The sequence below is a fragment of the Saccopteryx leptura genome, chromosome 5, assembly GCF_036850995.1.
Source record: "Saccopteryx leptura isolate mSacLep1 chromosome 5, mSacLep1_pri_phased_curated, whole genome shotgun sequence".
NCBI classification, from domain to species: Eukaryota; Metazoa; Chordata; class Mammalia; order Chiroptera; family Emballonuridae; genus Saccopteryx; species Saccopteryx leptura.
The window spans coordinates 161,548,937-161,576,681 of record NC_089507.1 but is presented as its reverse complement, the minus strand read 5'-3'; the positions used below and the strand labels follow the sequence as shown (position 1 = coordinate 161,576,681).

The 27,745-nt window shown below is 40.2% G+C and overlaps 1 protein-coding gene across 1 annotated transcript in view; it reads right to left on the bottom strand.

The window, feature by feature from the left end:
- Positions 1–27,745, bottom strand: part of ANKRD31 (ankyrin repeat domain 31) — a 265,656-nt gene that overhangs the window by 212,705 nt on the left and 25,206 nt on the right. Inside the window, 2 exon segments of the mRNA XM_066386576.1 lie at positions 2,343–2,383; positions 23,230–23,312. Coding sequence (XP_066242673.1) covers positions 2,343–2,383; positions 23,230–23,312 — 124 coding nt within the window.

The following is a 27,745-nucleotide window of genomic DNA, read 5'->3' as shown; positions in this document are numbered from 1 at the left end:
TGGCCTCTGCCTCAGGTGCTAGAATGGCTCTGGTTGCAGTGGAGCAATGCCCCAAATGGGCAGAGCATCGCCCCCTGGTGGGCATGCCAGTGGATTCCGGGCGGGTGCAAGCGGGAGTCTGTCTCTCCGCCTCCCCATTTCTCACTTCAGAAAAATACAAAATTTAAAAATTTTTAAATTCAAATGAAGAAAAAATTTAAATAATCATTAACTTTAAGTAACAATAATAATCTAGTAATACAATATATTTTATAAAAAGTTATATTTCAAAAAAATATTTTCAAAAATGAAAGAAATTAGTAAGAAAAGTGGCATTGTTCATATTTTTAAAAATCTCTTTAAAGTATGACTTAATAGCTGCCACCTCGTATCTGCTACTGCTTTCAATCTTTTGCCATATATTTTGTATGATGTATACAAAAAAATCTGGTCTCAAATAAACATGCAAATGGAAAAGAAAGGAACACCTGAGTAGCTTTTTGGATAACTATATTATTTTCTGATATCACACCAAAACTCTAAATTCAATAATTTCCTTAAAGGTTACTGAAAATGTAGAAATTGAAACAAAATCAATGAACTTTCTGTATTCCATTACATTATAACTCATGGTCCACTTGAACTTTCTTTTTTTATTTATTCATTTTAGAGAGGGGTAGAGAGGGGGGTGGGGGAAGCAGAAAGCATCAACCCCCATATGTGCCTTGACCAGGCAAGCCTGGAATTTCAAATCAGTGACCCAAGCATTCCAGGTCAACGCTTTATCCACTGCACCACCACAGGTCAGGCCCACTTGCACTTTGAATAGATCTTTTATTTGTGCCTGATTTTGTGACATCATGCATTGGTCTTTTGGAAAATACTAAGTTATGCAAATCTTATATAAATTTCATTATAAAAACATCAAAGTATTAGAAAGTCATCAAGGTCAAAGTGGTAGATATGTTTTCCTAAACTAATTTTCTCTTTATAGCTTCATTTTCTTTCATTGGCAACAAATACTATTAGTCATTTTCCTTGAAGTGACTGGCTTACTTCATTCATTTTCAAGAAAATGTCTTCCATATACCCAAATGTAAATAAGTTTGTCTATTGCTATTTTATCAATTTAAAAAAAAAGTGAGGCTAGTTTTCATACAACTTAAACAAGTGCTCTCCTTAAAACAACTATCACATTTCAGTATGCACAGAAGTATATTAAGCATACTTCCTACTTACTCAGATTTAATAAAACTAATAACTTTTCTGCTTCAACAAATACATTAAGTGAAACTAGCTTTAATTTTTAATAGCTAATACAGTACATAGTAGTAAAAAACACAGTTCCTACTAGTGCTATTTGGTGTCACTAACCTGATTCTTACCTAAGGCTCCAGAATTGTACCTATTTGTTTTAGCACTACAAGTGCAAATGTCAATACCATAAAATAGACAGTAATGTGTTGGTATTATTATGAAAATAATTTTGACCTCATAAACCCTCTAGAAAGAGTATCAAAGATTCCTTGGAGGTCCACAAACCATACTTTGAGAACCATTGTTTTAAAAGAACTAAAAGGATAAAGTCTCTTTCAGTACATATAATAGTTATGTAAAGTCTAATTTCAATAACCTCTACAAATTCTTCTTTCATTCTATACTTTAAATTCACTTTTAAAATAATATTAATAAACAATCAACTTAATCTGATTCAATCTCTCTTACAAAACAAAACTTTTTGAGAGTGTCTGTAAAATAATACATATTTGTGATGCTAAAGAGGCAATTATTCAAAAACATAATTCTAGAACTCTTTGAGAAAATGAAGCTTTGCTTGACCAGGCGTTGGCACAGTGGATAGAGTGTCAGCCTGGGATGCAGAGAACCAGGTTCAAAACCCCAAGGTCACCAGCTTGAATGCAGGTTTGCTGGCTTGAGCGTGGGGTCATAGACGTGACCCGATGATTGCCGACTTGAGCCGAAAGGTTGCTGGCTTAAAGCCCAAGGTCACTGGCTCAGATGGAACTCCCCCTCCCCTGGTCAAGGCACATATGAGAAAGCAATCGATGAATAACTAAGGTGCTGCAACGAAGAATTGATGCATCTCATCTCTCTCCTGTTTGTCCCTATCTGTCCCTCCACCCTCTCTTGAAGAAAGGAAGGAGGGAGGGAGGGAGGGAGGGAGGGAGGGAGGGAGGGAGGGAGGGAGGGAGGGAGGGAGGAAGGAAGGAAGGAAGGAAGGAAGGAAGGAAGGAAGGAAGGAAGGAAGGAAGGAAGGAAGGAAGGAAGGAAGGAAGGAAGGAAGGAAGGGAATGAAGCCTCATTTTTCTAAATGTAATAAAGCTAAAAATTAGTATGCTTACTGTAACAGAGCTTGATTCCGTCCCATTTCATCTTGAGGTTTCTAAGGAGGAAAAAAAGAAGCCAGTTTCTTCCAACTGATAAATGCTAACCCAATGAAACACACTAAAAATTTAATATTTAAGCCAATCCATATGTTATTGTTTATTAGCATATTTTTTAACTGTGGTAAAATATATATAAAACATTAAATTTACCATTTTAACCATGTATAGTCTTTGGTATTGTATACATTCACATTGATGTGCAACCATCACCATCATCCATATTTACAATTTTTCATCTTCCCCAACTAAAACTCTATACCCATTAAACACTAACTGTCCATTTGCTCTTCTCCCAACCCTAAGCATCCACCCTTCAACTTTCTGTCTCCAGGAATTTGAACACTCCAAGTATCTTATATAAATGAAGTCATATTATATTTGTCTTCTTGTGACTGGCTTATTTCATTTAGTATGATGTCTTCAAGGTTCATCTATGTTGTAGCATGTATTAGTATTCACTTCCTTTTAAAGTCTAAAGAATATTCCATTGTATAAATATGTGCCATATTTTGTTTGTCTACTCATCTGTCAACAGATACTTTCATTACTTCCACCTTTCAGTTATTGTGAATAATTGCTTCTATGACTGTGGGTAAACAAATATATTTTCAAGTGCTTGTTTCCACTTATTTTATGAATAAAGCCAGAGGTGGAATTTCTGGATCATATGGTAATTCTATACACAATTTTTTGAGGAATCACCATTTTTTACAGAGGCTGCACCCATTCTACATTTCCCACTAGCAATGAGCAAGAAATCCAATTTTTCCACACATTCACCAGCAATTGTTATTTTGGTTATTTTTTATAAAAGCCATCCTAGCCCTGGCCAGGTTGTTCAGTGGATAGTGTTGTCCCGGTGCATGAAGGTTGCAGGTTCCATTACTGGTCAGAGTGCATAGGAAAAGGAGTCAATGAGTGCACAACTAAGTAGAACAACCAAGTAGAACAAATAAGTTGATGTTTCTCTCAATCTCTTCTATCTCTCAAATCAATGGAAAATTAAAAAAAAAAAGCCATCCTAATGAGTGTGAGGTAGTATCTCATTGTGGTATTATTTGTATTTCTCTAATGATAAATAATGTTGAACATCTTCTCATGTGCTTCTGGCTATGTGTATATCTTCTTTGGTGAAATGTTTATTCATGTCCTATGTCTTTTTTTTTTTTTTCAATTTTTCCACTGACTTGAGAGGAGGAGGAGGGAGAAAGAGAGAAAAGCATCAACTCGCTGTTCCACTTAGTTGTTCTATTTAGTTGTGCACTCACTGGTTGCTCCTTGTGTTTGTCCTGATCTGGGGTTGAACCTGCGACCTTGGCAAGCTGGGACAATGCTCTATCCACTGGGAAACCTGGCCAGAGTCATGCCTTTCACCCTTTTTAAAATCAGGTTGTTTATTTTTTTATTGTTGTTTTGTAAGTCTTTACATATTCTGGGTATCAATCTCTTATCAGATATATGCTTTATAAATATTTTCTCCCATTTCTTGGGTTGTCTTTTCACTCTCTTAAGGGTATCCTTTGCTGCAGAAAAGTTTTGCATTTTCACAAAGTCACGCTTATCTATTTTTTCTTTTTTTCTCTACGCTTTCATATCCAAGAAATTATGCCAAATTCAATGTCAAAATACCTTTCCCCTATGTTTTTGTTCTAAGAGTTTTATAGTTTTGGCTCTCATGGTTAGTTTGTTTTGACTTCTTTCTATAAAAGAATCTATGGAATTTAAGTAAGAGGGTGCTCTTAATTTTTATTCATAGTTTTTTCTCTTCTACTAGTTCATTAATCTGTAACAGTTATGATGAGCCATTCTTGTCAGATTCTGACTTCTAATATTTTGCCTGAAGGCCACTAATGATTCAAACTCTGTGCTACAGTGTCAAATGCTAAATAAATTCTGCCTGATTCTCAAGTAATGCCAGAAAATCTGAAGTTGTGATCCTCTCAAAAAACAAAAAATACACTGATAAAATTCTTCCATTTTAAGATTTCACAGCACACTGGCTTTTACCATTTTAAAAGAAATCATTGCCTTAAATATCTTTTTAGCATGAAAGAAGATATCTAGAAAAAGACCTATCTTTGGGAGCCCTCTATGTCTGTTTCTAATCGCAGTAATAAAGCTTCCTAAAAATAAAGCCATTAACAGAAGCCAAAGTAGGAAAGGTCTAGGAAACGATGGCAGATCAACTCTAAAGACTCTGTATGCCTCCTAACTCAATTTTCTCTTTTCCATTCCTCCTGTTTCTGCCCATGTTTATGAGCTAATTCAATTGTTAGTATTTGTCTATCAAACTGCAAGTGGTTTTCAGTTCATGCTTCATAGTTGTCAGCATCTGAACAAATCAGTTCAAGTTATTTTTCTTACCCAAATGTCTAAAACCTCAAAACCTGGACAATAGAGTCCCAACATTCTACCTAATGTCCACAGCCCTCAGTGTAACGGTCCCAGCCAAGCCTTCCACCCTCTTCAGCCCCCAGCACCTCCTTGCATCCTTTCCCTCCTGTCACAGTGGATCACTACGTCCCTGTCCTGAGCACACACCTGCAGCCCTCCCGACTTCGTACACACTCTACAATCTCCCTCAGCCTACATGACCAGGACAACCCTTTATGCATACACCAAAAATATTCTTTTCATCCAGTCAACTCAAATGTTAACTCCTTCTAAAACCTTTTCTGAGCCTACTCTTTGCAAATATTTTCTTTTTCTACAATGTGGACCCTTTATGCATCTACTTTTATCCTTAATTTTATTCAGTTTTTCATGTACAAAGTTTCATAGTTACACATTTTTTTTTTTTTTTTTTTTTTGGTGACAAGAGACAGAGAAAGGGACAGATAGGGACGGACAGTCAGGAAGGGAGAGAAATGAGGGGCATCAAGTCTTCATTGTGACACCTTGGTTGTTCGTTGATTGTTTTCTCATATGTGTTCTGACAGGGTGGGAGGGCTGCTGCAGAGCCGGTGTCCCCTTGCTCAAGCCAGCAACCTTGAGCTTCAAGCCAGTGACCTTTCTGCTCAAGCCAGCAACCACGGGGTCATCTCTATGATCCTATGCTCAAATTAGTAACCCCGCGCTCAAGCTGGTGAGCTGGTGTTCAGGCTGGCGACCTTGGGGTTTCGAACCTGGGTCCTCTGTGACCTAGTCTGATGCTCTGTCCACTGTGCCACTGCCTAGTCAGGCCTCATAATTATACATTTCTTAAAGTGAGCTACCCTGTCTTATTTCTTTTTTTATGATGGTATTTTCTACTTGTCTTGGCCCAACTTTCCAAATTTTGTGTCATTTACCATACATTCATGAAAATAGCTGTTTCTTGAATTGTGAATTAGTTTGGATCAAATTTAAAAGAATTTTCTACCAAAAAATTAAAAATTAAAAAAAAAACATAAAAATAAAGCCATTAGCTTAAACTTCCAAGCATTTTTTGATCACTGAAACAGCCAAAAAAAATACAATTACTCTGAGAACTTCAATCTTCTCCAATTAATGTTTAATGTTATTTATTGATAATGCATCTACTCCTAGTTTATAACGTTGGCTCCACATACTTCCCAAGCAGACTTTTTAGAGGCCCAGAAAAAAGATGGAATTTCAAGACATAAACCTAGAAACTCCCAAGGATTAATTAAACAGGATGTACTTATATATTACTAGATATGTCTGAGTCTACACAAAGCAATTCATTCATATATCTGTAACATGCACTTCATTTATCTTATGATGGGACCCCTGGCTTTTCCAGTTGAAGGCTAATTATTCACTTGACATTACCTACATAAGGAAAATGCTAAAGAAAGCCAGGAAGAAGAAAATTTGCTACTGAGAGCTGATTTTTTTTTTCTCCTCCATAGGCAGAAATACCACTCAAGAGCTAATGCATCTAAATATAATGGGAACTGGAGTTACTCACTTGTTAGTTAAAAAACGCAAGGATATGCATCAATCAATTCTTTCTTAAGGAATTCAAAATGCTATCAATTCTTTTGATACATGTAACTGCCATTTTTCTCCTGCCCCTGCACCCCTGGTATTTTGACCAGGCCACTAAACTGTAGAGGTATTTGTTTTGTTTTATGTGTTGAGGGTAGAGTGTGAGAGGTAAAATGGAGTTTAAAATGAGTTGTGTTAATTTTGAGGATCTGGAAAAGGAACAAATCTATATAACCTTATATATCCTTACCAAAAAACAAAACAAAACCCAATCCTCTGCTGTCTGAGATTGTTCTCTTCAACAGAATCATGGATTACTAGGAATGGAGTAGAATCCTGGCTGGCTGTGTCAGGCTGACTTTCCATGAGGCATCTGACATCTCACACTAACTATCCTCACACTCAATAGAGGAGAATACACATTTTTGGTATTAAGCATTTTCATTACCTTGATGAATTACTGATAATATTTGCTTAAAATACCTTTCTCTCAGATTAAGGCACCCAAAATTAGTTATCTATATAATTTTTTAAATATTTCCAAATATCCACATGATTGCCTTTAAAGAGTTTCATTTGGACATAAGGTACCATCCTTGTATTACACTTCAATGTTCTTAAATGTTGAAAGAGTCATTTTATATATATCCCACTCACTAGTACCTAAAACACAAAGTGACTTAATCACTGAATGAGAACTGTCTTTATTCTGGCTAAGTCAGCCCTGTTACCATCCCATTTCTTCCTTAATAATTCCTAAGCAATTGCAACTTTAGGCAAAGAGAGAAATTCAAGCACCCAAAAAAGTAAAGCATGTCAGGATGAGTGAGAGTCTCAGAAAGAACATCAATGGCCTTAGTGATAATCATAGTACAGTCAAAGCATTCCCTAAGTTTTAAAAAATCAGCCTGCATTTGAGCGGTCCAGCTACTTATGCCTCAGAAAGGTAGCTAGTAAGAAATAATGTTACCTGCCTACTGGGGCTTAAAAAGACTGATACATACACACAAAAACACATACACATATGTAAGCTAGATATTTAATAAAACAGGTACTATATATACATATAAATATCCCCATGAGCTCTGGTCTTGCTAATCCCAATCCTTCTTCCATTACATGGTCATCAAACAAGCCAGTAGTTGTTCATTTCCTTCGAGGTTCTCAATAATATTTATTTTAACTGATTTCACCTTTACATATGGATAAGAATAGAAGGTGAAAGCTTAAGAATAGAGAAGAAAAGTGAGAATCAACCTGGATTCACACCTCTCAGATAAAGAGTCTCACATTTCAGAAAGCAGAAGTTAAAAGTAAGATCCAAGATGGTGGTGGTGCAGGTGGAAGTGATTCTCGCCTCCTCCCAGGACCAAACTGGAATTACAACTAAATTACAGAACACTGATCCTGAATAACCAGTTGAAGACTAGCTGAAGAGCAGTCTTATAATCAATAATTTACAGAAAAAGCGATATCGAGACTGGTAGGAAGGGTGGAGATGCAAAAAGGACTGGCCCTGCTCCTATGGGTGGAGGCTGAGATTGTAGAGGGTTATCTCAGCTGTGCGTGTGGGGGACTTTCCATCTGAGAACTGGACTCCCTGGTCCAGAGCACCAGACCCGAGAAGACATGCCCACATAACATCTGGCTGTGAAAACCAATGGTGTTTTTGTCCGCCAGAGAGAGGCAGTAGTATGCTAGAGACACAGGTGCTCTCTGAAAGGGCCAATGCACAAAATGTTGTTCACAGCCACTCACCCTAGACTCCTGCAAAGGGAGGGTGGAGCAGACTTGAGTTCTATGAGGAGAGCCTGCAGTTTGTGATTCCGGGGAGAGAGACGAAGGGACAGCTACTAGGATCCCTGTGCTGAGTCATTCTCCCATATTGCAGACACCATCTTTCTTGGGTGGAGCACTGCCCTCCATGTGATATCAGCCCTGGGGAAGAGCAATAGCCCCACCCTCTGGACTCTCTGTAGCCCCACCCCATGGAACATATGCCCTGCTGAGGAGTCAGCTGCCTTGACCAGAGCATAGAGGTCTGGGCAGATTCAGGGGGTGTCAGTGACTGAGAGGAGTGACTTTGGGACAGGGCCATTCCCCCCCACTTTCAAGTGAATCTGACTGGTGCTACCCCTCATAAAAGATCCACTAAAACCGCCCTGGCCGGTTGGCTCAGCGGTAGAGCGTCGGCCTAGCGTGCGGAGGACCCGGGTTCGATTCCCGGCCAGGGCACACAGGAGAAGCGCCCATTTGCTTCTCCACCCCTCCGCCGCGCTTTCCTCTCTGTCTCTCTCTTCCCCTCCCGCAGCCAAGGCTCCATTGGAGCAAAGATGGCCCGGGCGCTGGGGATGGCTCTGTGGCCTCTGCCTCAGGCGCTAGAGTGGCTCTGGTCGCAACATGGCGACGCCCAGGATGGGCAGATCATCGCCCCCTGGTGGGCAGAGCGTCGCCCCTGGTGGGCGTGCCGGGTGGATCCCGGTCGGGCGCATGCGGGAGTCTGTCTGACTGTCTCTCCCTGTTTCCAGCTTCAGAAAAAAATGAAAAAAAAAAAAAAAAAAAAAAAAAAAAAAAAAAAGATCCACTAAAACCACCCTCCAGGCTTCTAGCAGATCTACACTCCAAGCTCTGGAGGCCCCTCTTGCCCAACTCCTGGTGGCTCTATATTACCAAGGTTGGGGCAAGATCCAGGACTCAGTTGAGTAGCTCTGGGATGGGGGCCACACTCCCACCTTACAAAAGCCTGACCAGTACCTACCCATCAAAGGACAACCACTTGCTCCTACCTGGTGATTCACTGTGATCCTATCTCATTTACTAGAGTACTGCCAAAGGCTCTTTCAGTGACTAAGTCTAACAGGCAACTGACAAGCAGAGGCAGGCAGAGGTGACTCTCAGATGCCTTGAGATATTTGCTGACATGCCCTCAGGCCTGGTGCTGGTAAAAGCTGACTCTGATGCATTGCTTGGTTTTCCTACATGCACCCAGGCACAATAGAAGCATCCACAAACTGTTGATCACTATAGCGCCAAATAGGTTGCCCAGTACCAGTCACAAATAGAAGCTGACATTGGCCTGAACCAGAGTCTCAACATTGGCCTGAACCAGAGTCCCTCCCCAGTGACCCAGAACCAACATACCCAGTGGCCAGACTCAGACAACATCTTAGCAGGATTCAATAGGCTTTACAAGTGGCATATACAACAGGAGACATTGACAGGCGCCAAACTGCGCTGAGGCATATTCTGCTTCATATGGTCAGCACCTACATGGTAGCTTGCACACCTACTGTGGATTGAGCATCACAATTAGCTAGACTGAAGGTCAATCCCAGGCACAAATGGGCCCAGAGCAAGCAAGACTCAATTATGACCCTGGACAGGTAGCTCAGTTGGTTAGAATGTACTCCCAATATGCCAAGGTGTGGGTTCAATGCCTGCTCAGGGCACATACAGGAATCAACCAATAAATTCATCAAAGACAGAGTTAAAAATAATGGTAATAGCCTGACCTGTGGTGGCGCAGTGGATAAAGCATCGACCTGGAAATGCTGAGGTCGCCGGTTCGAAACCCTGGGCTTGCCTGGTCAAGGCACATATGGGAGTTGATGCTTCCAGCTCCTTCCCCCTGTCTTTCTCCTCTCTCTCTGTCTCTCTCTCTCCCCCTCTCTCTCCTAAAATGAATAAATAAAATAAAAATTTTTTAAAAAAACTTCCCTTGTCTATTTAAAAAAAAAAGTAATGGTAATAAAGATGCTCAACAGCATGAAGGACATAGAAACCATAAAAAAGGCCTGTCAAGCCTGACCTATGGTGGCGCAGTGGATAAAGCATCAACCTGGAATGCTGAGGTTGCCAGTTCAAAACCCTGGCCTTGCCTGGTCAAAGCACATATGGGAGTTGAAGCTTCCTGCTCTTCCCCCCCTTCTCTCTCTCTCTCTCTCTCTCTCTCTGTCTCTCTCTCTGTCTCTCTCTCTCTCTCCCCCCTCTAAAATAAATAAATAAAAAAATTTTTTTTAAAAAAAAAAGACCTGTCAAAAATGAAGAGTACAATATTTGACCTGAAGAATTCACTGGAAGGCATAAACAGTAAGTTGGATGAGGCAGAGGATCAAATTAGTAATTTGGAAGGCAAGGTAGAAAAAAATAACACCCATCAGAACAGAAAAAAAGAGAAGAATTTTAAAAGATGAGAACAGTTTAAGGGACCTTTAGGACAACATGAAGCACAATATCCACATCATAAGGGTACCAGAAGGAAAAGAGGGAGAGCAAGGGATTGAGAACCTATTTGAAGAAATAATGACTGAAAACTTCCCTAACCTGGTGAAGGGAAAAGACAGTTAAGTCCATGAAGTGCAAAGAGTTCAAACAAGATGCAAAGAGAACCACAAGACACATCATAATTAAAATGGCAAAGTTTAAAGATAAAGAGAGAATCTTAAAAGCAGCAAGGGGGCCCTGGCCAGTTGGCTCAGTGGTAGAGCGTCGGCCTGGCGTGCAGGAGTCCCGGATTTGATTCCTGGCCAGGGCACACAGGAGAAGCATCCATCTGCTTCTTCACCCCTCCCCCTCTCCTTCCTCTCTATCTCTCTCTTCCCCTCCCACAGCCAAGGCTCCATTGGAGCAAAGTTGGCCCGGGCGCTGAGGATGGCTCTGTGACTTCTGCCTCAGGCACTAGAATGGCTCTGGTTGCAACAGAGCAACGGCCCAGATAGGTGGAGCATCGCCCCCTGGTGGGCATGCCAGGTGGATCCCGGTTGGGCACATGCGGGAGTCTGTCTGACTGCCTCCCCATTCCCAACTTCAGAAAAATACAGAAAAAAAAATTGGAGAAGAAATTAAGAGCTTCCCTGACAAGAAGCAGCTAAAGGAGTTTGTTACCACCAAGCCAGTATTACAAAAATGTTTAATGGCCTGCCTTAGGAAGAAAAAAAGAAATCAAATTTAAGGTATGAAGCAATATAGTTTATTACTTTAAAATAATTCTAAAAAAGCATCATTTCTAGTCTCTCCAGTTCTTTATTTGATAAAATAAATTTCTCTCATATTGTTAAATTATTAAAGGTTTATTTGCATAGAATAAAAGTAAAAATTATGAGAGCAATATGTGTCAATTTAAAAATAATATTAAGTGGCCCTGGCTGGTTGGCTCAGTGGTAGAGTGTCGGCCTGGTGTGCAGAAGTCCTGGGTTCGATTCCCAGCCAGGGCACATAGGAGAAGCACCCATCTGCTTCTCCACCCCTCCCCCTCCTTCCTCTCTGTCTCTCTCTTCCCCTCCCACAGCCGAGGCTCCACTGGAGCAAAGATGGCCCGGGTGCTGGAGATGGCTCCTCGGCCTCTGCCCTAGGCGCTAGAGTGGCTCTGGTCGCAACAGAGTGACGCCCCAGAGGGTCAGAGCATCACCCCCTGGTGGGCAGAGCGTCGCCCCCTGGTGGGCGTGCCGGGTGGATCCCGGTCGGGCGCATGCGGGAGTCTGTCTGACTGTCTCTCCCCATTTCCGGCTTCAGAAAAATACAGAAAAAAAATTTAAAAATTAAAAATAAATAAATAAATAAAAATAATATTAAGTGAAATATTAAAATTTGCTACAGATATTTAAACACTTTGGTTATGTGCTCTAACTTTTACTATAGACAAGAAAAAAAAGAGGGGCAGGGGTAAGCTAAAAGAGGTATCTATTTTACTACAAATGAATTCACATGAAGATGAAAAGAAAGGGAAAAATATCAAATACGTACTCCATTTATCTTTCTTATCCTAATTTTACAACAAACCCATAACCAACAGATGGCTGATTTACTATCTGATGTCCAACCTTTAAAAGATACATTCCTTAACTCTTGTCCTGTAGACAGCTGTTCCAAGCTGCTTGATCATCAGAAATTACATGGGAGACTTCTAAAAGTGGAGATTCCTAAGTAAGTTCCACCCAAGTACTGGTCTCAGAGTCTATATTTTTAAAAAGCTACCCAAATGAATCAGCTCTCAAATCACTGTTCTGACATATAATCTAGAGCCTGGTGCAATATTCACATCAGAAATTCTTCTGAAATAAACTGAAAAAGATATTATTTCCCATTTCACAGTTACTGAAATTAATGGGGAAAATTTATTTTTCCTTAACTCAGAAATTGCAAAATTGATTTTTAAGCAAATTATTAGAAACTAAATATAGACATTTCAGCTTGAAGGAAAAATATTTTATGTTCAAATTTTCTATTAATCAGAGACAATTCAAGTAATACACTTTCCTAGGTACGATATTAAATAGATCCTCATAGTCAACTCTTTAAAACTGCTCTCAATTTCTGCTATAAAAATGTATCTTTCCTTTCATTCATTTAGACTTTGTAGGTGTCTCTGGTTAGCTAACTTATTTATGCCAAGGTGATAATTAAATCACCTCTTACCTTTTGCCAAGGTTATTACATTACAAAGAAACAAAAAAGTTGTCAGTGACTTCAGAGAAATGGCGCCGTGAGGAGAACTACTGATAACACTCCCCAAAATTTCAACAAGTTCTTCAACCAGTGACAGAAAAATCTATCCTTGGAGTGTCTTAAAGTCCCACAAACTGAACACAAAAGTATGATCGAGTGAAAAACTGACTAAATATAATCAACCCTGTAGGAAATAAGACGGAGAAAGGAACACTCCACCTTCCTCACTAACCCGAGCAAAGGCTGCTTTCACTTGGAACTGAGATAGAGTAAGGGCTGAGGGTGTGGAGGGAGCCAGGCTGAGGCACAGACGTCCAAGCCGAGGAAAGAGTGTGCTTGCAGTGACTCAGCCGGACCCCAGCAAAGACAGGCGAGCAGCAGCCGCTATTAGCCCCGATATACAGGTCTGCAAGCACGGAGAGTGTGCGAGAGGTTCCTTCTAGTGCCCCAGTAGTGAGCGCACATGTTCCTGGACAGAGGGGCAGGGTCAGAGGCCTTTGCGTGGGCTGTGACCAGAGTCTCGGTGTGGTCCCTACACCCTGAACAGCGGCACATGGGGAGTACTGCAGATCCAATCGCTGAAATTAGCTTAACCCACAGTCTGCTCACTTCCCAACTGACCTACATGGCTCTAACTGAAAAGATCTCTCTCAACTCAGTGATATAAGACAAGAAGCATGATATTTTTTAGTACCTCTTGCTATGCATGTAGGGCCTACCTGATTAACCTAGTGGCTCTGATTGGCAGAGCTTTCATACTCAGGGCTATACATTAAAAAGAGGGACTTGGCCCTGGCCGGTTGGCTCAGTGGTAGAGCGTCGGCCTAGCGTGCGGAGGACCCGGGTTCGATTCCCGGCCAGGGCACATAGGAGAAGCGCCCATTTGCTTCTCCACCCCTCCGCCGCGCCTTCCTCTCTGTCTCTCTCTTCCCCTCCCGCAGCCAAGGCTCCATTGGAGCAAAGATGGCCCGGGCGCTGGGGATGGCTCTGTGGCCTCTGCCCCAGGCGCTAGAGTGGCTCTGGTCGCAACATGGCGACACCCAGGAGGGTCGCAACATGGCGACGCCCAGGATGGGCAGAGCATCACCCCCTGGTGGGCAGAGCGTCGCCCCCTGGTGGGCGTGCCGGGTGGATCCCAGTCGGGCGCATGCGGGAGTCTGTCTGACTGTCTCTCCCCATTTCCAGCTTCAAAAAAAAAAAAAAAAAAAAAAAGAGGGACTTGGCCTTCTCTCTAAAATTAATTTAAGCCTGACCTGTTATGGCGCAGTGGATAAAGCGTCGACCTGGAAATGCTGAGGTCACCGGTTCGAAACCCTGGGCTTGCCTGGTCAAGGCACATGTGGGAGTTGATGCTTACAGCTCCTCCCCTCTGTCTCTCTCTCCTTTCTCTCTCTCTCTCTCTCTCTCTCTCTCCTCTCTAAAATGAATAAATAAAAAATAAATAAATAAAAATAAATAAAAAAATAAAAAGAGGGACTTGGCAGCGTTTAAGATCTCCTATTCTGCAGGCTGCAACTAGGGCATCTTCTTCCTGGCTAAAACAGGTTACAAAGTGCAAAAAGCCTGGGGAGAGTGGTCCCACAGAGTGCTGAGGCATACTGGACACGCCTGGAGGCTTATAGAAAGGCAACTTGAGAGCAATTGGCTCCCAGCCCTGCCTGATTATGCTGGCGGCTCTAACTGACAAAGCCTTACCCAGAGCCCTGCGCTGAGTGGGGATAGAGTAGGGATTTGCCAGCTCTTTGAGCCTCTTACTCTCCAGGCAGAGGCAGTGGCAACCTCATAGCTGGATCATCAGGCTGCTAATTCAGGAAGGAGAGACGAGGAGAGAGGCTCCGGGAAAACGAACTCTCTCATTGTCGGACCCTGAAAATGTTAACAAACCTCAACTACCAACAAGACTGAAGCCTAATATATAACATCACCATTGAGACTTATCAACTACAAATCTCTACCTAAGCATGCCACAGGGGCAGAGACTGGGATACAGAGTCACCGACCAGGAAGAGGAAGAGGAAAGAAAAAGGAAGAAGATAAACTCTCAAAATCAAGAAAAATCCACAGACTTTATAACTTTTTCCACTTTTTTTTGTTTCTTTCATCTTCTTGTCTTTATTATTTTTTTCTTCCACCTTGGTCCTTTTATTCTCTGGTCGTCTTATTCTTTCCTCTTCTTGAACTACACTACCCATAAGTGTTACACTTCCCATTTTCTTTCTTTTCTTCTTCCTTTCTCTCTATGAGGGTTTCACTCCAAAACCCTTAACTCTCTTTTTTTCTTATTTCTTCCTCTCTATTAGTTTCTTCTTTTCTCCTTTACTTTTCCTCTCATTCAATCCTCAATCACAAACAAATTATTTTATTTGGGACTCAAATTTCTTTTTTGTGGCATTTTGGGTGCTTTTTACTTCACTTTTTAACTCATTAGCATTCCCCCCAACCCCAGCTCTCCACTCTATCTAGTTTTTGCTCACTTAATACAATAGTATTTTCTTCTATTTCCTGTTTCCCTCTTATCCCTTTCATTATATCTCTCAGTCAACCATCACTTACAAGCAAATCATTTTATTCTTGACCCACATTTTTTCCTTTTTGCAATTTGTGGGACCCTACCTCCTTTTTTGCCCCTTTATCACTTCTCCCCAACTCAGACCCTCTGTTATAGGTAGTTGTTCTTCCATTTAGCATAATATAATTCACAGTATATCATGATGTTTTCTCAAGGAGGAGAAAAAAATAATAAATTTTCTTTTTTTTTTTTTTTTACTTTTTATTCTTTATTAATTCTCATTAGTGCTATCAACAAAACCACCCTCAGATGCCATTAAAATAAAGGAAATTGAATAGCATGGATACAAAAGACAGAGATGTAGCACAGAGAGATGAGGAAAAATCTATGGAGGAAAAATTTAATATATTGGAAGCCCTGGAGCTAAATGACAGAGAATTTCAAATAGAAATCCTAAAAATACTCAGAGATATACAAGAAAACACAGAAAGGCAACTTAAGGATCTCAGAAAACAACTCAATGAACACAAAGAATATATTACCAAGGAAATTGAAACTATAAAAACAAATCAAACAAAGATGAAAAACTCAATTCATGAACTGAAAAACGAGGTAACAAGCTTAGCTAATAGAACAGGCCAAATAGAAGGTAGGGCTAGTGACATAGAAGACAAGCAACTTGAGGCACAACAGAGAGAAGAAGAGAGAGACTTAAGAATTTTAAAAAATGAGAAAGCCCTACAGGAATTGTGTGACTCCATCAAAAGACTAACATAAGAATAATAGGTATATCAGAGGGAGAAGAGAGAGAAAATGGAATGAAGAACATATTCAAAAAATAATAGATGAGAACTTCCCAAGCCTGTGGAAAGAACTAAAGCCTCAAATTCAAGAAGCAAACAAAACACTGAGTTTTCTTAACCCCAAAAAACCTACAAGGCACACCATAATGAAATTAGCACAAACCAATGACAAAGAAAAAAATTCTCAAGACAGCCAGGGAAAAGAAGAATAACACATATAAAAGAAGGCCTATTAGATTATCATCGGATTTCTCAGCAGAAACGCTACAAGCTAGAAAAGAGAGTGGACCCCAATATTTAAAACACAGAAAGAGAGGAACTTTCAGCCAAGAATACTATACCCATCAAAGCTATCCTTCAAATAGGAAGGAGAAATAAAAACATTCACAGATACAGAAAAGATGAGGGAACTTACCATCAGAAAGCCCCCACTCCAGGAAATACTAAAGGGGGTTTTCCAACCAGATACAAAGAACAAAACAAAACAAAACCACAAGTAAAAGATCTACCAAGAACACAATAAAAGCAAATTTAAACTGTGATACTAAGAAAAAAAAAAGGGTGAGAAGAGAAGCACTTATAAGATAGTATACTACAATGAACATGGTAGGTACCCTTTTCATTACTTAATGGTAACGACCTTTGAAAAAACCACCACAGAAGCACATGACTTAAAAAGCTAGCAACAGAGGAAAGAAGTATGGAATACAACCAAACAAAAACAAATAATAGGTCCTGGCCGGTTGGCTCAGTGGTAGAGCGTCGGCCTGGCGTGCAGAAGTCCCAGGTTCGATTCCCGGCCAGGGCACACAGGAGAAGCGCCCATCTGCTTCTCCACCCCTCCCCCTCTCCTTCCTCTCTGTCTCTCTCTTCCCCTCCCACAGCCGAGGCTCCACTGGAGCAAAGATGGCCCGGGCGCTGGGGATGGCTCCTCAACCTCTGCCCCAGGCGCTAGAGTGGCTCTGGTCGCAACAGAGCAACGCCCTGGAGGGGCAGAGCGTCGCCCCCTGGTGGACATGCCGGGTGGATCCCGGTCGGGCGCATGCGGGAGTCTGTCTGACTGTCTCTCCCCGTTTCCGGCTTCAGAAAAATGCAGAAAAACAAACAAACAAAAAAAAACAAATAATAGAAAAATAAAAGAGAAGAATCAAAGAAGATACAAAACTAACAGAAAGAAATTTATAAAATGGCAATAGGGAACCCACAAGTGTCAATAATTACACTAAATGTAAATGGATTAAACTCACAAAAAGACACAGAGTAGCAGAATGGATTAAAAGAGAAAACCCAACTGTAAGCTGCCTACAAGAAACACATCTAAGCAACAAGGATAAAAACAAATTCAAATTGAAAGGCTGGAAAACAATACTCCAAGCAAATAACATCCAAAAAGAACAGGTGTAGCAATACTCATATCTAATAATGCTGACTACAAGACAGTAAAAGTAATCAGAGACAAAAATGGTCATTTCATAATGATTAAGGGGACACTGAATCAAGAAGACATAACAATTCTGAATATATATGCACCAAACCAAGGAGCACCAAAACATATAAGACAGCTACTTATTGACCTAAAAACAAAAACTGACAAAAATACAATCATACTTGGAGACCTCAATACACTGTTGACGGCTCTAGATTGCTCATCCAAAAAAAAATCAATAAAGATATATTAGCCTTAAACGAAACACTACAGCAACTGGATATGATAAACATCTACAGGACATTAAATTCCAAAGCGACAGGCCCTGGACGGTTGGCTCAGTGGTAGAGCGTCGGCCTGGCGTGCAGAAGTCCCGGGTTCACTTCCCGGCCAGGGCACATAGGAGAAGCGCCCATCTGCTTCTCCACCCCTCCCCCTCTCCTTCCTCTCTCTCATTTCCCCTCCCGCAGCGAGGCTCCATTGGAGCAAAGATGGCCTGGGCGCTGGGGATGGCTCCTTGGCCTCTGCCCCAGGTGCTGGAGTGGCTCTGGTTGCAACAGAGTGATGCCCCAGAGGGGCAGAGCATCGCCCCCTGGTAGGCGTGCCGGGTGGATCCCAGTCGGGCGCATGCGGGAGTCTGTCTGACTGTCTCTCCCCATTTCCAGCTTCAGAAAACTCCAAAAAAAAATTCCAAAGCGACAGAATATACATTTTTCTCTAGTGTACATGGAACATTCTCAAGAATTGACCATGTGTTGGACCACAAAAATAACATCAGAAAATTCAAAATAACTGAAATTGAACCAAGCATATTTTCTGATCATAAAACCTTGAAACTAGAATTTAACTGCAAAAAACAGGGGGAAAAAACCAACAAAAATGTGGATACTAAACAACATACTTTTAAAAAATGAAAGAGTCAAAGAAGAAATAAGTACAGAGATCAAACGATATATACAGACAAATGAAAATGACAATATGACATATCAGAATCTCTGGGATGCAGCAAAAGCAGTAATAAGAGGGAAGTTCATATCACTTCAGGCCTATATGAACAAGCAAGAGAGAGGCCAAGTAAACCACTTAACTTCACACCTTAATGAACTAGAAAAAGAATTACAAAGACAACCCAAAACCAGCCAAAGAAAGGAAATAGTAAAAATCAGAGCAGAAATAAATGAAATAAAGAACAGAAATATTATAGAACAAATTAATAAAACAAGGAGCTGGTTCTTTGAAAAGATCAACAGAATTGACAAACCCTTGGCAAGAGTCATCAAGGCAAAAAGAGAAAGGATTCATATAAACAAAATCCAAAATGAAAAAGGAGAAATCACCACAGACATCATAGATATACAAAGAATTATTGTAGAATACTACAAAAAAACTATATGCCAACAAATTCAACAATCTAGAAGAAATGGATAAATTCCTACAACAATACAACCTTCCTAGACTGAGTCATGAAGAAGCAGAAAGCCGAAACAGACCAATTAGCAGGGAGGAAATAGAAAAAACTATTAAAAACCTCCCCAAAAATAAAAGTTCAGGCCCAGATGGCTATACTAGTGAATTCTATCAAACACTCAAAGAAGACTTGGTTCCTATTCTACTCAAAATCTTCCAAAAAATTGAAGAAGCAATACTTCCAAACACATTTTATGAGGCCAACATAACCCTTATACTGAAACCTGGCAAGGACGGCACCAAAAAAGGAAACTACAGACCAATATCTCTAATGAATACAGATGCTAAAATACTAAACAAAATACTAGCAAATCGAATACAACAACATATTAAAAAAATAATACATCATGATCAAGTCGGATTCATGCCAGAATCCCAATGATGGTTTAACATACGTAAAACGCTTAACATAATACACCAAATCAACAAAACAAAGAACAAAAATCACACGCTCTTATCAATAGATGCAGAAAAGGCATTCGATAAAATACAACACAACTTTATGTTTAAGACACTCAACAAAATGGGTATGGAAAGAAAATATCTCAACATGATAATGGCCTATATGATAAACCATCAGCTAACATCATATTAAATGGCATAAAACTGAGGACTTTCCCCCTTAAATCAGGAACAAGACAGGGTTGTCCACTCTCTCCTCTCTTACTTAATGTGGTGCTAGAAGTTCTAGCCAGTAAATAGAACTACCTTATGACCCAGCAATCCCTCTACTGGGTATATACCCCAGAAACTCAGAAACATTGATATGTAAAGACACATGCAGCCCCATGTTCATTGCAGCATTGTTCACAGTGGCCAGGACATGGAAACAACCAAAAAGCCCATCAATAGATGACTAGATAAAGAAGATGCAGCACATATACACTATGGAATACTACTCAGCCATAAGAAATGATGACATCGGATCATTTACAGCAAAATGGTGGAATCTTGAGAACATTATACAAAGTGAAATAAGTAAATCAGAAAAAACCAGGAACTGCATTATTCCATACGTAGGTGGGACATAAAAGTGAGACTAAGAGACATTGATAAGAGTGTGGTGGTTATGGGGGGAGAGGGGAGAGGGAGAGGGAAAGGGGGAGGGGGAGGGGCACAAAGAAAACTAGATAGAAGGTGACAGAGGACAATCTGACTTTGAGTGATGGGTATGCAACATAATTGAACGACAAGATAACCTGGACATGTTATCTTTGAATATATGTATCCTGATTTATTGATGTCGCCCCATTAAAAAAATAAAATTATTAAAAAAAAAAAAGTTCTAGCCAGAGCAATCAGACAAGATAAAGAAATAAAAGGCATCCATATTGGAAAAGAAGAAGTAAAGGTATTACTTTTTGCAGATGATATGATCCGATACATTGAAAACCCAAAGACTCCACAAAAAGATTACTAGAAACAATAAACCAATACAGTAAGGTCGCAGGATACAAAATTAACATACAAAAGTCCATAGCCTTTCTATATGCCAACAATGAAACATTAAAAAAACAAACTAAAAAATAATCCCCTTTACAATTGCAACAAAAAATAAATAAAATGCCTAGGAATAAACATAACAAAGAATATAAAGGACCTATATAATGAAAACTATAAAGCATTGTTAAGGGAAATTGAAAACGATACAATGAGATGAAAAAATATTCCTTGTTCCTGGATAGAGAGAATAAATATAATCACCATGGCCATATTACCCAAAGCAATATACAAATTTAATGCAATTCCCATCAAAATTCCAATGACATTTTGTAAAGAAATGGAATAAAAAATCATCAGATTTATATGGAAGTATAAAAAACCCCAAATAGCCAAAGCAATCCTAAGAAAAAAGAATGAAGCTGGGGGCATTAAAATACTAACTTCAAACTATATTATAGAGCCACGACAATCAAAACAGCATGGTATTGGCAGAAAAATAGACACTCAGACCAATGGAACAGAATAGAAAGTCCACAAATAAAACCACATATAATATATATGGTCAAATAATTTTCGATAAAGGGGTCAACAACACACAATGGAGAAAAGAAAGCCTCTTCAACAAATGGTGCCGGGAAAACTGGAAAGCCACATGCAAAAGAATAAAACTCGACTACAGTTTGTCCCCTTGTACTAAAATTAATTCAAAATGGATCAAAGACCTAAAAAGAAGACCTGAAACAATAAAGTACATAGAAGAAAACATAGGTACTAAAGTCACAGACCTTGGTTTTAAAGAGCATTTTATGAATTTGACTCCAAAGGCTAGAGAAGTGAAGGCAAGGATAAATGAATGGGACTACATCAGACTAAGAAGTTTTTGCTCAGCAAAAGAAACTGACAACAAAATAAACAGACAGCCAACTAAATAGGAAGTGATATTTTCAAACAAAAGCGCAGATAAGGGCCTAATATCCAAAATATACAAAGAACTCATAAAACTCAACAACAAACAAACAATCCAATAAAAAAATGGGAAGAGGGTATGAACGGACACTTCTCTCAGGAAGATATATAAATGGCCAACAGATATATGAAAAGATGCTCATCTTCATTAGTTATTAGAGAAATGCAAATCAAAACTACAATGAGATACCACCTCACACCTGTTAGATTAGCTGTTATCAACAAGACAGGTAATAGCAAATGTTGGAGAGGCTGTGGAGAAAAAGGAACCCTCAATCACTGTTGGTGGGAATGTAAAGTAGTACAACCATTATGAAAGAAAGTATGGTGGTTCCTCAAAAAAACTGAAAATAGAACTTCCTTATGACCCAGCAATCCCTGGGTCATACCAGGGATTTGGTATGACCAAATACCAGTAAAGCTGGGTATATATCCCCAAAACTCAGAGACATTGATACGTAAAGATACATGCAGCCCCATGTTCATTGCAGCATTGTTCACAGTGGCCAGGACATAGAAACAACCAAAAAGCCCTTCAATAGATGACTGGATAAAGAAGATGTGGCACATATACACTATGGAATCCTACTCAGCCATAAGAAATGATGACATCGGATCATTTACAACAAAATGGTTGAATCTTGATAACATTATACAGAGTGAAATAAGTAAATCAGAAAAAACTAAGAACTGCATGATTCTATACATAGGTGGGACATAAAAACAAGACTAAGAGACCTACCTGGACAAGAATGTGGTGGTTACCGGGGAGGGGGGTGGGGAGGAGAGGAAGGGAGAGGGGAAGGGGGAGGGGGAGGGGCCCAAAGAAAACTAGATAGAAGGTGATGGAGGACAATCTGACTCGGAGTGATGGGTATGCAACATAATTGAATGACAAGATAACCTGGATATGTTTTCTTTGAACATATGTATCCTGATTTATTGATGTCACCCCATTAAAATTAATAAAATTTATATTAAAAAAAGTGTATATTAGTGTGTGCACAAAAATGCATTCACAAATACATATGACAGTAGAAAAGCCCTTTAGTGGCCTATTCCCCAAATTATATCACACAGACTAGTATCTTCTTCACAAATATAAGATGAGCTCTAACATATAATGAAGATGAAAACTGTAATTATTATATCCTAATTTAACCTATTTTAACATTCTGGTCCTGGCCCTGGCCAATTGGGTCAGCAGTAGAGCGTCAGCCTGGCATGCAGAAATCCTGGGTTCGATTCCCAGTCAAGGCACACAGGAGAAGTGGCCGTCTGCTTCTCCACCCCTCTCTCTTCTCTCTCTTAGTCTTCTCTCTCTCTCTCTCTCTCTCTCTCTCTCTTCCCATCCCACAGCCATGGCTCAAACAGTTTGAGCAAGTTGGCTCTAGGTGTTGAAGACGGCTCAGTGGCCCAGCCTAATGTGCTAAAAATAGCTCAGCTGCCAAGCAACAGGGCAGCCACCCCAGATGGACAGAACATCACCCAGTAGGGGGCTTGTGGAGTGGATCCTGGTAAGAGTACATGCAAGAGTTTGTCTCTGCCTTCCCACCTCTTAATTTAAAAAAAAAAAAATTCTGTTCCTCTCACATCTCTACAAGAGGGAAAAATAAAGCGGGAAAAGGAAATATTTTAACACCTCCTCTTAAAACAACTGTCTTTCAACAAATCACAGCAAAGAAACAACTAGCTAAGAAAGGAGAAACACTAAATAAGAAGCAGCAAAATAATAGACAAAAAATTAATCATTAGTAGTTTACCACTTTGAAGTAGCATTTCTAATTTTTAATAAGTATGTATTTAATAAATATGCTTACACACCTGTAAGAATGCATCCTCACTAAGAACAGACATTGTCTTCTTCTTACTTATTTGCTCCTGTGAATCCTCTCTGAGCTTGAACCTAAGTTGAATCTCAGGAGAAAGTGTGCCTAGAATGAAATATAATCGTAAGTCATTTGTAAGTTTTATATCTCTGCCTTGACAATGATCCAAGTAAAGATAGTAAAAAGTGACATTAAAGAGCATTTATAAATTAAAATTTCCTAAATGTCACCTTTGTGCATTATAGTTTTTAATTTATTAGGAAGAAACATATATACTACATTAAATAAAATAACACCTGAAATATTTTTTTCAGATGAATGATGAAAATATATATAGAAAAAATTACACATAGACTTAAACTCTACTACAAAGAAAACTTTTTTTAAAAAATTCATTTTAGGTCTTTTTAAAAATCCATCATACTAGCATATAATTCAAGAAAAGTCAGAATTTCTGTTTCAAAATGGCAAATTGAGGCCATGTTTTAACTTTCTTCCCTTCCTAGTTAACAAAAGGATTCCCAAAATTATTATTTTTAAAACCTGAAATAACAGTAGTAAAAAAGGAAGTATACCCCCTACAGATAAGAAGATGAAAGGGAAATCAAACATTAGTAAACAGCTTGTCACTTAACATAGGAAAAGGAGGGGCTCCTTCACAAGTAACAATATAGATCTCTTCCATCAGAATCCCTGAAAACCAAACAACTCAAAGCAAATCCCATTAACAAAAGATGGAAGAGGGTAAATATGTTCCTAGTCGGTTGTCTCATACTTCACTGAGCTTGCTATTGGTACCAAAGAAGCTCAGGATGAATGCAGTAGCCAGCTACTTTGTGTAGGAAATATCTTCCTGACCAGATATAGAAATGTACTAAAAGTAAGACTGGTAAAATAATTTAATGATGGCACAGAAGTAGAAATAGTCAAAAATATCAATGAAAAAAAAGTGGGAAACAGAGTAGGAATATATTGAGGAATTTAATATGTAACAATAATGGCATTTTATTTTTTTAATTTATTTTCTTTTGAAAGAGAGAGAGAGAAAGGAAGGAAGAGAAAGAGAAATGAGAAGCATCAACGCTCAGTTGCTTCACTTTATTTGCTCATTGATTGCTTCTCATATGTGCCTTGACTGGGGGGGCTCAACCCAAGCCAGTGAATCCTCACTCAAGCCAGCAATCTTGGGCTCAAGCCAGTGACCTTAGGTTTCAAGGCAGCAACCTTTGGGCTCAAGCCAGAGACCTTGGGATCAAGTTTATGATCTCACACTCAAGTTGGCAACCTCAGGGTTTCAAAACCGGGACATCAGCATTCAGGGTCAATATCCTATCCACTGCACCAACACCAGTCAGGCAACAATAATAGTATTCTATTTTTTATTTTTATTTATTTTTAATAATGGTATTTTAAACAGTGGCACTAAGATGAGTTATTTAATAAGTAATATTGGAAAAATAGGTTAACAATTTGAAAAAATAAATTTAAAGAACTACCTTCCCATATTCCAAAATATTTTACAAAATATTTGTAAAAGCTATAAATATAATAAATGGAAGAAATAAAGATAAAAGAAAGTATTTTTATGGTCTTGAGATAGGTAAACTATTTCTAAATTTGAAAAAACTAATAAATCCTAAAAGACTGACAGATTTTACCATATAAAAACTTAAGCCTGACAAGGTGGTGGCACAGTGGATATAGAGCATTGAACTGGGATGCAGAGGACCCAGGTTCGAAACCTGAGGTCGCCAGCTTGAGCATGGGCTCATCCAGCTTGAGAGTGGGCTCACCAGCTTGAGCACAGAGTCTCTGGCTTGAGTGTGAGATCACAGACATGATCTCATGGTCACTGGCTTGAGCCCAAAGGTCATTTCCTTGAATCCCAAGGTCACTGGTTGGGGCCAAAGGGGTCACTTGCTCTTCTGTCACCCCCCCAGTCAAGGTACATGTGAGGGCAGTCAATGAACAAATAAGCAGACTAAGGAGCCACAGCGAGGAATTAATGTTTCTCATCCTCCCTTCCTGTCTGTCTGTCTCTATCTGTCCCTCTCTCTGTCTTTTTCTCTACCTCCTGTCACAGAAAAAAACAAAACAAAACAAAAAACTTCTGCAATACAAAATGTGTCATGAATAACATGAAAACATAAATAGGAAACTGGGTAAAACTATTTGCAACATATATATGACAAAATTTTTGTTACCTTTAATAGGTAAAATATCCTTATAAATCAATAATAAAATGAGACTAGGAGACATATGGTAATTCACACCAAAAAATATCCTATGAATGGTCAATATTAAAATGTGCTGAAATATTCTCAAAAATGCAAATTAAAATAATCAGATACTTTTTTATTTACCAGGTTTGAATAGACTGAGACTATGTCCTTTGTTGGATCTAGCGGGGAAAAGCCATCTTTTTTTAGAGAGCAATATGTCAAGATCTGACATGTCTGATCCTTTCAAGTCAGAATATATTCTTTTAAAAAAATCTGATTTTAGCTGGTTTTGTATTCTAAAGAGATAATAAAAAAAAGTAGACAAAGTTGTAAGCATAAGAATATTCATATTTGAGTGACGTCAGAGAAATGGCGCGCCATGAGGGTTGCTCCCAATATATCCCCCTAAAATTTCAACAAATTGGACAACTAAAGACAGTGAAAAAATATCAGGAGCATGTGAAATATACACACACCAGACAAAGGTATGATTGAGGGAAAGGTGGCTGAATATATAATCCACTCTAAAGGTAATGAGATGGAGAACAGAGTATTCTGCTTTCCTCACTGATCTGAGGAAGGGTAGCTTTCACTTGGAACCAAGAGAAATGGAGGATCTGGGGTAGAGGGAAGAAGCTGGGATAGGATGGATGATCAGAGGAGAGAGCGCGCCAGCTCAGCCTGAGATTGCGGAGAAGGGGCTAGCATAGGTAGCAGGCTTTGACAGAGGTTGCCAGTGTGGGTTGCCCATGGGGGCCGGTGCCAGTGCGGCTTTGTGCACTCCCAGGTTCGTGATCACAGGTGGTGTGCAAGTGGCTCCACCTGGCGCTTCTGGCATGGGCACAAGCATTTGCAGGCAGAAGGGCTAGGCCCAAGATTGTCAGCAGTGAACTTCTGCCTGAGCTGTAGCCAGCATTTCTGTGTGGTCCCTGCTCCCCGACCAACAGCATGGGAAGTGTGCAAGGGACGGGATCCCTAGACCTGGACCTGTCCAGGCAGGGCGCCTCTGTGAGCCGATACAGGTCTTAATGAGCTTTGCTGCATTCCTAGCTCTGACTGAGATCACAGGCATTGTGCACCTAAGTGGGCAGGAGCAGACCTCCCTGTACACTGAGGAAGTCATGGGAGCTGGGCGTGCATGTGGCTTGCTGCGGGCTACCAAACAGGGCACAAGGGAAAAAAGCCTGTGGAGATTAGACCTATGGAATGCTGAGAAGTACTAGACATGGTGGGGCCCTTAGAAAGACACCTGATCTGCAATCGGCTTCTAGCCATGGCAGATTGAGACGTGCTAGACTTGTCTACTGGCACTTAGAAAGGCACCTAAAAAGCAATCGGCTCCCAGCCCAGCCTGCTTTTGCTGGTAGCTCTGGTTGGCACAGCCTTACACAGAATTGTGCTTTGAATGGTGCTGTAGGAAGGACCTGGCTGCTCTTAGAGCCTCTTGCACTGCAATCAGTGGCTGGGGCAAACCTCACAGCTCAGTACCCAGGCTGCTAGCTCAGAAGGAACAGACGTGGGGAGAGGCACCTGGAAAACTAAATGAGTCTTGAATTGTCGGAGCCTCCAAGCCTAACAAATGCTGCCTATCAACGGGAATGAGGCCCAGCCTATGTCATTGCCATAGCGACACAACTGCAAATCTCCACTCAAGAGCCCCACAGAGGCAAAACCTGTAGTACAGTGCCACCTGTTAAAAAAAAAAAAAACAAAACACTACCTCTCCAAACCAAGAAAAATTATCTTTTCTTATAACTTCTTTTTCTTTTTTTCCACATTGGTCATTTTAACTTCCTTCTGTTTTATTCTTTCCTTTTCCTTTTAAACTTCATTATCCATAGTTGTTACATTTTCCATTCTTGTATTTTTTTATGAGGGTTACATTTCAAAAACCTTAACTTTGGCCCTGGCCGGTTGGCTCAGCGGTAGAGCGTCGACCTAGCGTGCGGAGGACCCGGGTTCGATTCCCGGCCAGGGCACACAGGAGAAGCGCCCATTTGCTTCTCCACCCCTCTGCCGCGCTTTCCTCTCTGTCTCTCTCTTCCCCTCCCGCAGCCAAGGCTCCATTGGAGCAAAGATGGCCCGGGTGCTGGGGATGGCTCTGTGGCCTCTGCCTCAGGCGCTAGAGTGGCTCTGGTCGCAATATGGCGACGCCCAGGATGGGCAGAGCATCGCCCCCTGGTGGGCAGAGCGTCGCCCCTGGTGGGCGTGCCGGGTGGATCCCGGTCGGGCGCATGCGGGAGTCTGTCTGACTGTCTCTCCCCGTTTCCAGCTTCAGAAAAAGGAAAAAAAAAATAAATAAATAAATTTTTTAAA